General features: G+C 37.7%; 1 protein-coding gene across 1 annotated transcript; it reads left to right on the top strand.

The window, feature by feature from the left end:
• Positions 1 to 9,092: 9,092 nt before the first annotated feature.
• On the top strand, positions 9,093 to 9,941 carry LOC127122427 (uncharacterized). The gene is made up of 2 exons (XM_051052767.1): positions 9,093 to 9,401; positions 9,522 to 9,941. Exons 1-2 carry the CDS (start codon positions 9,093 to 9,095, stop codon positions 9,939 to 9,941), a joined length of 729 nt encoding a protein of 242 aa, XP_050908724.1.
• Positions 9,942 to 11,433: the final 1,492 nt, after the last annotated feature.

The raw sequence follows: 11,433 nt of genomic DNA, 5'->3' as shown, positions 1-11,433 counted from the left end.
CCAAGAAATTTTAAACTTCAAGAAGGCATAACTTTTAAACCAAAAGGTCAAATGGAGTGGTTCTTTTTGGAACATTTATCTCTTGATCTCTACTATCATAATCATGCATCACATTTCATCAATTCTCATCACAAATTTTTTGGATTTTTCACTTGAATGTCATTTGAATTTTGGAGGGAAATATCCAAATTCAAAAATATGCATTGCCTTCACTTCCCACCATTGGCATTTGATTTAAAATCACATTTGAGGTGCATTTCAAGCAAGCCACGAGCACTGTTCCATTGCCTTGCATTGCATAAGGGTGTTTTGGCCAATTTGCATAAACACTCCCATTTCCTTAATTCATTTGGCATTTGATTAGAGCTTAAGCTAAACATGATTAACAGATGGTATATAATCATAATCCTAACAGAAAATCATAAGAACAACTTCACAATTTCAGATCTGAAGATTCTCTCTCAACTTTCTCTCAACTTTTTCATCGATTTTCTTCATATCCTTTGCATTGTTCTTGTTCTGTTCATCATCCGCAAGCATTATTGAAGATTGTTGAAGCAAGATCTTGAAGAATTCAGCAAGAATCGAGACTGTTGAACCTTGATGCACATCCATGGCAGCTGAAATTTCTGGATAAATCAAGCATTGTTGAGCTATTCTTTCTCATCCATTCATTCATTCAAGTGTTGAGGAAGATCTGTTTCAGCTTTTCCAAGCCTAGATTGCACGATTTTGCTTTTGTTTCTCCAACAAGGTCAGAATTCGAATCTTATAATTCATGAAATTATGATATGCATCTTGTAGAGCCTTCAATGATGGTCATGTTGAACTTTAGATCCATTAATTTCATGCAATATTGAAGTAGTTATGTTGATTTTAATTTTGACATGTTGAACTTCTTTTGCTCGATCCATGCGTATTGTGTAGAATTAGGTCAAATTAATGCTGGATTGTTGATGTGTGATGTGAGATGAATCCATTGGTATGCGTTTCATGAATTTCTGTGATGATTTGTTCTTGATGATGATGAACACGATGAACACATGATGAATGTTAGGTTTTCCATTTTCCAGATCGTGTTTGATCTCCTAGCGCGCTGAATGCATGTGTTTTAGTTGTTAGTGGACATGTATTGGTCCAAGTGCCGGCTTCTGATTGGCCAGCGTTTCAATTAAATGAAACGCAACATTTAACCTGGCGCCTCAATTCAAAATCGCCTTCACTTCGATTCCAGGCGGAGGCACTTCCATTTAGGCATTTGCATTTTATTTCATTTCTTCATGTATCCATGCCATGCCTTGTTCATATGATTTTTAATTTTTTCTCTTCACTAAAAAATCCATAACTCCATGAATAATCATCCAATTAACATGAGATTTTTTTCACCTTATTCCTCATGATGTCTACTATTTTTTGATGATTTTTCCAGAATTTGTGCTTGGTTGGATTTTAAATTTGCCTAGGGATTGTTCATGCATATGCTATCTTGTACCTTGCTTACCATTTTCTTTGTGAAATGATGATGGTTGATCCAATGAATGTGAAAATTGACATGCTGAAACTAGACATCCTAATGGTCATTTTGGTATAGAGTTTGCATTTTTCTCATTTCTGGTTGTTGAGATATGATTTGATTAATGTAGGTGTGACAATGTGTGTCACACCTTGGTTTGCTTGGTTTGCTGATTTTCTTTACCATGCCAAATAAATGCTAAATGATGTGATTTTTTGCATGATGCTACTTCTGGATGTTAGGATTGATCATGAATGTTTATAGAATTTTTGGATCCATTTCCCATTTGTTTGATATTTTCTTTGATGGTTGGTCATGTTTGGACTTTTGATGAGTGTTGAACTTTCATGATTTGTGAAATGCTTATGCCTTATCATATGGACTTGAAATTTTGCACATGTTTTCTAGACACATTGAAGTTTATTGTGGCTTTGGTTTGAGTCATTTATCATTTGTCATCTCTGTTTTAGGATTGCCTTAAGTTGATACATCAATTTGTGCCTCCTTTGAGCTTGCTTGTGCTTACATTGCCTTATGGAATTTATTTGCCATGCTTATACTTGTCCAAATGCCATGATTTTTGGTGTTTTGATCATCTGATGTGTCCTGTTTAGCCATGATTTTTCTTGAGATTTATTGAGCCTTTGTTGAATTAATATGCCTTTGTTCATTCTGTTGCTCCTATGAGCTTTCAACTTGCATGCTTTGCCTTATGTGCTTTATGAAATGAAATTGGTTGATGCTATTGATATGAGACCACTTGGACATTGTTCTTGATTGATTAAGCTTGATTCTTGTCAATTTTCATGTTCTGTTTTGGATTATTTCTCCTTCTTTGACCCTAGGCCTTGTCCTAGTGGTTTGCTTCTCATGTTTGAGCTTGTTTTCAGGTTAAGAAGTACATGGCCATAAGGGGATTAATTCACATTGCTTGAGTTGGTTCATTTGATTGATATTGACTAACCATGACTTGTTTTGTAGGATGCTCTTAGCTCATTTGAGTTGAGCTTGTGCCTTGCACATTGTGGCCTGGCTTGTTTGATTGTGTATTGTCTGTTGACTGTTGGATTATCTGTTTGACTTTTTGAGTTGTATACTGATTGAGTTGGATTGTTTTCAGGTACATTAGTTGCTTAAGTTCATTTTGAACTTGCTTGGTTGCTTAACCACTTAGGTATAACATCTCTTCTTCATGTAGTCTGGAAGACCTGGCTTGTTATGTGGCCAGGCACCTGTCTGAAGTCCTCCTTAAGAGGCAATGCTTGTGATTGTTTATCTTTGTCCCCAAGCAGGAAAAGTCCTTTGATAAGGCAATTGGTAGATAAAAGAGATGTGTAGTCCATCTCCTACTATTCAGTGTGTCATCCCTTTGCTCACATTACATGTTGATGCATTATGGATCTTAACCCAAGATCTATAGAGTCATTCACTTGTGGAGAGAGTTCCAACTTTCTGAACTCCCACACCTTCTATCATTAGAAGCTCTCCCTGACCAGGGATAAGAGCATGAGGCACACCCCTCATATCCTTTTCATCTGCTTCACCTTAACTCTCAATGTTAAGGTTAAGAGCACCACTTACCCCATTCCAGTTGACTTTAAAGTCTAACCCTTGCTTGAGCCTAATTGCTTGTATATAGTGTGTGCTAACTGAATCATTGATTGCTTATTGGTTCATCTGTACATGTTTGCTTGTTTGCCTTTGTGCATTTATCATCATTAATTGTTCATTATTGCATGATCATCATTTCATATCTTTGTGACACATCTTTGTTATCCGTTGAGGAATCAACTGTAAGTCCATTCATTGGCCATTGTTCCTATGATTTGGAAGGGATTGAGTGTAAGACCATTTCATTGGCCACTTATGTCCTCTTTGCTTAGTGCTTTTGTTTGTTTGTTGTATGTGAGGATGCAATTGTAAGTCCATATTGTTGGCATTTGTGCTCCCATGATCATCTGTTGGAGATTGGAATAAGTCCATTTATTGGCATCTGATATCCATGTTTTGTTTTGCTTTAGGAGATTGGAATAAGTCCATTTATTGGCATCTGATGTCCTTGTTTTGTTTTGCTTTGGGAGATTGGAGTAAGCCCATATATTGGCATCTGGTATCCTTGTCTGTTTGGTTCTTTGGAGATTGGTATAAGTCCAGTTGATTGGCATCCGGGATCCACCCTTTTGTTTGTTTTGCTTTAGGAGGTTGGAATAAGTCCATTTATTGGCATCTGACATCCCTGTTTGTTTTAGGAGACTGGTGTAAATCCATTGATTGGTATCCGGTATCCGCCTTTGTTTGTGAGATTGGTATAAGTCCATTTATTGGCATCCGATATCATTGTTTTGTTTTAGGAGATTGGTGTAAATCTATTGATTGGTATCCGGTATCCACCTTTGTTTGTGAGATTGGTGTAAGTCCATTGATTGGCATCCGGTATCGCCTTGCTTTGTTCATTTGCTTATTTGCATTGTTGCCTCATTCCAAAGGACACACTTGAATCATCTTCTATATGATTTCAAGAGGTGAACTTCTAGGAAGTTTTACACTCCTTCATCCACATCCTTTTGTTTCCAAAAACTCCCTTTTCACATTGTTAATTCAAAACTTTGAACTATTGTGCAAACATCTTCATGTCTTTTCAAATTAGAAACCTGGACCCTAAGTCCTTGACTGTTCAAACTCCATTTCATAACATTTCCTTGAATTGAATTCTAATAATACTTTGACCATAAAATTTTGAACTTCATTAACCTTAATTCCAAGCCAAATTACCATGCGTTTTGGACTTAAACACATTTAACCAAGTCTCTAATTGACTCTTAAAACACATGATTTCGTTGAGTTTTGATGGACTGCAAGTGACATTTTTCTCACTTCATGATCAAATTCGTTTTGCACGAATTAAGCTTGATTTCTCACGTAGTTGGATCCAAACACATTCCCTATAAATAGACGAAGCTACTGAATTCATTCCCAAGCTTTTGAGAGCCAAGAAACCCCTGTTTCAATCTGAAATTTTTCCAGAAAATTCAATTATCGCATTTTGAATTTCAGCTTGTTTCAATTCAATTTCTTGATTCCATTAGCTCCTCTAGTCTTTTCTGAATATTTTTCAACATTCCCCAAGCTCTAAGACCTTCTGAAGTGACCAGACCTGACCGAGCTTCATTATCTTCTGATCACCATTTGGACGAGGTAGTTATGAGCATCATTTGAACTCAAACAAGTTACCATAATGTAGTCCTTCACTCTCTGATGCTTTCCCCTAACTTATTTGGAGTTGATTGATTGTGTTCATCATTTAATTTAATTTTTCTAGGCTTGCTTGCTTCTGAAACTTCTCTAAGATTCCCCATTCTCAGTTTAGATAAACGAATTTGGAGCATGAGGTTGAATTTGGCGTCAGACAGAGATCAACTTCGGACTATGTCCCAAACATACAAGGAAACTTTCAAGGAATATGCACAAAGATGGCGTGAGGTTGCCGCCCAGATTTGTTCTCCTCTCGAAGAAAGCGAAATGACTAAGATCTACTTGAAGACTCTAAGTTCTTTCTACTATAAATGAATGATAGTGAGTGCACCAAGTGATTTCACTGACACGGTGAATATGGGGATGCGTCTCGAGGAAGGTGTCCGTGAGGGAAGATTGGTTAAGGAAGGTGTTTCACCTAGCGGTGTCAAAAAGTTTGGAGTTGAGTTCCCTGAGAAGAAAGAGAAAGATGTCAGTGTGGTGGTACACAGAAGACCAAGACAGAGATATCAACAATAACATATTGCAGCAATTACTCCAGTTCTCAACTCAGCAGCGGTAACTCCAGCCTACCAACCACATTTCTTACAACAATCTCAACCACAAGTTCAATAACGACAATAACAACCATAATTTACACAACAACAACCTCAATACATTCAGCAGAATATCCCGCAACCACAACAACGGCCTCAGCAACAGGCCTGCCCATAATACAATAATAATCAAGTTCAAAGAAGGCCGTAATTCGATCTGATACCTATGACTTACGCGTAACTATTCCCATCTTTGGTCGACAATAAGCACATTGAAACCCGACCTCCTCCCCTTATTCTAGAGAAACTTCCATATTGGTACAAAGCTGACCAGTTTAGCGCATACCACCAAGGGGCATCCAGAAAAAATTTAGAAGACTGTTATGGCTTGAAGTATGATGTCCAAAGATTGATCAAAAGCGACATTTTATCTTTCAGAGATGTCAACCCAAATGTACAAGTCAATCCCCTACCTCAACATGGAGGAGCTTCTATCAACATAGTGGAAGGTTGTCCTATCACCTTCAGGGTTTATGACGTACGCTTCTTAGAAGGAGATCTTGTTGAGATGCACCATGAATTGGGTGAGCTCATCCATATAACACCACATAACTATGCGGCTTTCAGACTTTGTCGTATAACACTTTGTGGTCTCTGTATTGCAAGGGAATTTTTGCAAAGAGAAATAGACAACGAGATTATCCGAGTTGATAGGGACCTGAACTTCAATCAAGTCAACATTGTACAAGATGACCCTTTACCCCAACCTGAGGAATCTCCTATCAATATGGTTGAAGGTTGTCAGGGTAATTACCAAGTCTACAATGTGAGATTCGTGAGAGGATCTTTGGTTAGGATGCACCGAAGTTTGTTTCGTCTTGCTTTTGTTCTATCACATGATTATACCGCCTGTGAAGTTTGTTCAATAAACCCACGCGCATGTCCCTTTGTACGAAAAGATATCCAAAAATTGTTGGATGCAAGAACTATCATTGTTGCCTATCCCAAAAATCTCGAGAACGATGTCAATGTTATAATCCCTCTGTTTAACATTCCCAAACCCTTGGAGATTACATTCGATAGTCACAACTCTATGATTTCTCCTTTGGTTACAAGTACCAAGCTACCATGATCAAAGATGGAAAGGAGGTTCCTTTGCCCTATATGTCTTTCGTCGTTAACATGGTCGATGTAGGTGGGTTCATGAGAAACGGGCGTGTATTCGCTACGGTACCGTTAAGAAATGTTGAAGCTTCAGTAGGGAAAAAATGTAAGTTGAGGCGCCGATTGTGAATAATAAACCTGATGTTGTGGGAGAGTCTAGTGGGGATAATATCAATTCACAATTTTATGAGGTTTTGAGATGATCAAGAAGAGTGAATACAAAATTATAGATCAGCTCCTAGAAACCCCTTCCAAGATATCTGTTTTATCCCTGCTGATGAGTTATGAGGCTCATAGGAAGGCTTTACAAAAGGTTCTTGAGAAAGCTTATGTCGACCATGACGTAACGATTGACCAATTTGACAACATCGTCGCTAACATATCTGCCTGTAATAATTTGAGTTTCACTCATGAAGAACCCTCATTAGAAGGCAAGAATCACAACATGGCTTTGCATATTTCCATGAATTTCCTTACTAACTCTTTATCTGGTGTGTTGGTGGACACGAGTCCCTCACTCAGTATCATGCCAAAATCAACCTTGTCTAGATTCACTTTTTAAGGAGCTCCTATGAGACCTAGTGGGGTTATTGTTAAATCTTTTGACGGCTCCAGAAAGACTGTCATTGGCGAGGTGGATCTCCCCATGACCATTGGCCCACATACCTTTCAAGTCACCTTTCAAGTGATGGATATCCGTGCTTCTTAAAGTTGTTTGTTAAGTCGCCCGTGAATCCCTAGGACAATGGATGTCACTTTAACTCTTCACCATAGGCTCAAGTTTGTAAGGAAGGGGAAGTTGATCATAGTATGCAGAGAAGAAGCTTTAGTAGTGAGTCACTTATTGTCATTTTCTTTTGTCGATGCCAAGGACGAGGTTGGAACCCAATTTCAGACACTATCTATTACTGACAAGAATGTACAAGAAAATGGAGCTTCCTTTCATCCCTTCAACGATGCACGACAGTTAGTCAAAGATGGTTTAGCAGGTGGATGGGGACAAGTTGTGAGTCTCCCTGAAAACAAATTTCGTGAAGGCCTTGGCTTCTCGCCTACATCTTCAAAGGTTTCTCAACAAGACACGGTTCTTGTTCCTATTCAAGAGACTTTCCGAAGTGGAGGATTCATCGACCCTACTCAACCTGAAACAAATGTTTTCCTTAAAGAGATTCCCGAAGAGGATGCACAAAGCTTCGTGATGCACGAGATGGTCTGCCAAAATTGGATAGTCATTGACGTTCCTACCATTGTTCATGTTTCTAAGTAATATTTTGTCGTTATTTCAAGCAAAAAATAAATTTGTTCGTTCTGCCCAAGATGAAAGAGTATTTTGTTGGCCTTAGTTTCAAGTTCCCATTATAATGAATAAAAATGTTCATTTTGTCTTCCATTTTATTTTACCTTTTGCGTCTCGAATAAATGGTAACCTAAAATAAAACAAAAAAAAATCACTTTCAATATCTGCATGTAAATTCCATTCTTTATTTTATCCTAAAAAAACAAGCATAAATCATGTGCGCAAATTAATCAATGTCACACCCATTGAAAGCAATGACCCTATGTCATATCCCAACTTTGATTTCCCCGTATTTGAGGCCGAAGAAGAAAGTGATGAAGAGATTCCATATGAGATCTCTCAGCTACTTGAGCAAGAAGAAAAGGCCATTCAGCCTCACAAAGAGCCAATAGAAGTGATTAACTTGGGTTTCGAAGAAGAGAGAAAGGAGGTCAAGATTGGGGCATCGCTTGTCCTGAATGTCAAGGAGAGAATGGTAGATCTTCTCAGAAAATATACAGATGTGTTTGCTTGGTCTTATCAGGACATGCCAGGTCTTGATACTGATATTGTGGGGCATCATTTACCGTTGAAATCAGAATATCCACCAGTCAAACAAAAATTAAGAAGAACACACCCAAACATGGCTCTCAAGATCAAAGGAGAGGTTCAGAAGCAGATTGATGTCGGTTTTCTTGTTACATTTGAGTATCCTCAATGGTTGGCCAACGTAGTGCCTGTCCCAAAGAAAGATGGTAAAGTTCGAATGTGTGTCAACTATAGAGATCTGAACAAGGCCAGTCCAAAGGATGATTTCCCTTTGCCTCATATTGAGATGTTGGTAGAAAGCACTGCCAAATTCAAGGTCTTTCCTTTCATGGATGGATTCTCTAGCTACAATCAGATCAGAATGGCGCCCGAAGATTGGGAGTAAACATCATTTATTACACCTTGGGGAATATTTTGCTATAGAGTGAGGCCTTTCGGTTTGAAGAATGTTGGTGCAACCTATGAACGATCGATGACAACGCTCTTTCATGACATGATGCACAACCAAATTGAGGTCTATGTGGATGACATGATTGTTAAGTCCAAGACTGAAGAAGAGGATGTTGAGTATTTATTAAAGTTGTTTCAACGTATGAGGGAGTACAAACTCCACCTAAATCTCAACAAATGTACTTTTGGTGTCCGTTCAGGAAAGCTCTTAGGCTTCATTGTCAGTCAGCAAGGTATTGAGGTGGACCTTGATAAAATCAGAGTCATTCAAGAAATACCCGCACCTAAAACAGAGAAACAATTCAGAGGATTCCTCGGACATTTAAATTACATCTCCCAATTTATATCTCACATGACTGTTACTTTTGGGCCAATTTTCAAGCTTCTTCGCAAAGATCAAGGTTGTGTGTGGGCTGAAGATTGCCATAAAGCTTTTGATAGTATCAAAGAGTACCTGTTGGAGACTCCTATTCTGATTCCTCCAATGCAAGGAATACATTTGGTTATGTATTTGACGATACTAGAAGATTCCATGGGTTGTGTTCTCAGTCAACAATGTGAAACTGGAAGAAAGGAGGATGCCATTTACTATTCGGGTAAGAAATTCACAGATTATGAGTCTCGATACTCTATGCTCGAAAATACTTATGTTTTAGCTTGGGTTGCCCGTCGTCTCTGCCAATATATGCTCAATCATACTACTTGGTTGATCTCCAAAATGGATCCAATCAAGTACATATTTAAAAAGCCTGCTTTAACTGAAAGAATTTCTCGTTGGCAGATGTTGTTGTCAGAATACGATATTGAGTACCATACCAAAAAGGGAATAAAAGGAAGTATCTTGGATGACCATTTAGCTCACCAGCCAATGGACGACTATCAATCCATTCAATTTGACTTCCCTACGGATGTAATGTACTTAAAAGCGAAAGATTATGATGAACCGTCGCCAAGTGAAGGGCCATATCCAGAATCCCGTAGGGGCTTGATATTTGATGGAGATGTTAATGCTTTTGGAAATGGAATTGGGGCATTCATTGTCACTCCTCAAGGTTATCATATGCCATTTACTACAAGATTAACATTCACTTGTACGAACAACGTGGAAGAGTATGAAGCATGCATGATGGGTCTTGAAGAGGCTATCGACTTGAGAATCAAAAATTATGGATGTATATGGAGATTCAGCTTTGGTGATTAATCAGATCAAAGGAGAGTGGGAAACCCGTCAGCCTGGTTTGATTCCTTATAAAGATTATGAGAGAAGATTGTCAACTTTCTTCAACCAAATTGAATTTCATCATATACCTCGTAAGGAGAATCAGATAGTCGATGCTCTGGAAAATTTATCCTCCATGACTATTTTGAATCGGTGGAATGATGTGCCCATAATAAATGTTATTCGGCTTGACAGACCTGCTCATGTTTTCGCTGCAGAAGAGGTCATTGATGACAAACCATGGGATCATGATATTAATTGCTTTATTTAAAGACAAGAGTACCCACATGGGGAATCAAAAAAAGATAATAATATCTTAGAAGGTTGGCTGGTACCTTATGTAAGTCCCCAATTTTGACCCTAAGATTCCTCATGCTAGCTCATCATTTACATTGGCTTTGGGATCACACCTTGGCATCCTCCTTACCCCTCATCCATTGGGTTTACATTGGGAGAGATCACCAAGCACATTTTATTTTATCATACTTTATTTTATCACACCTCAAAATTCATCATGATCCAAGCTTCAAATGGAAAAGTGTTCAACATTAAAGTTTTTCCCCTTGATTTCACCTTTCCAAATCATCCAAGATGACTTCATTTGTACAAGAATTGAGGGACTTGCGCATGAATACTTTTCATGGATTATTTTGGAAACTTTTGAATTCATTTCCCAATTACCATTACATGGGTTCATGATATGATCTCAGCATAGTTTGTGCATGAATTTGGAATCAATGCAATCATAATTTTGGGCCTAATGCATGTCCATGCAACCATTCACATCACATTACTAGTTTTGGACAAATTATGGAAAGGTTGTTGAAAAGTATATCTTCGGCAAATATTTTTATATCGTATCCACAGAGATTGGTTGATATTACCGCCGTTCTATAATCCAAATGTTGTAAGTTTAAAAAGTAACAAGGTTGTTTTGATTGGAAAGTTATCTTGTGAGTAAATGTCACTAAAAAACAGTAAAATAGTTTTAATCTAATATAAAAGCTTGGCAAGATTGGAGTTCACTATTTCAAATGTTTATGCTTCCTTATGATAACTATATAGATTTAAGATTATTGATGATGTTCAAGTATCCTCTCAAAGTCATTTATGTCTAAATGATATTGTGATAATCACTATATTGATCCTTAGACGATCTCTCCACCTGACTATCAATATAGCAATCTTTAATGTTTAATACCAAAGAAGAGTAATGAATAAATCTATCTCTACAACTTATTCACTACTTGAAAATCTGTTTTATGTCAAGACTCAAATAATCTCTCTCGACAACTACTCAAATCTGGTTTTCAACTTAGGGCAAAAACAGTATTCAATACATCAACAATCTTTGAAATATATATAAATCAAATGGAATACATAAACATATGAGAATAGCTACTACCTCCAATCTTGACAAAAGGGAGTTTAGCTCCTCATCATCATTGTTCAAAAGCAGAAAGTTAAAGAAGAA

This window comes from Lathyrus oleraceus, chromosome 2 (genome assembly GCF_024323335.1).
Source record: "Lathyrus oleraceus cultivar Zhongwan6 chromosome 2, CAAS_Psat_ZW6_1.0, whole genome shotgun sequence".
NCBI classification, from domain to species: domain Eukaryota; kingdom Viridiplantae; phylum Streptophyta; class Magnoliopsida; order Fabales; family Fabaceae; genus Lathyrus; species Lathyrus oleraceus.
The sequence above is the reverse complement of the archived record's forward strand: the minus strand, read 5'-3'. Positions and strand labels throughout refer to the sequence as shown.

Excerpts from the sequence above, each read along its gene's own strand:
- LOC127122427 (XM_051052767.1), top strand. The coding sequence starts at position 9,093 with ATGACTGTTACTTTTGGGCCAATTTTCAAGCTTCTTCGCAAAGATCAA. Across the intron at positions 9,402-9,521 it reads ATACTTATGTTTTAGCTTGG|ATGTTGTTGTCAGAATACGA; the intron begins GTTGCCCGTCGT and ends TCTCGTTGGCAG.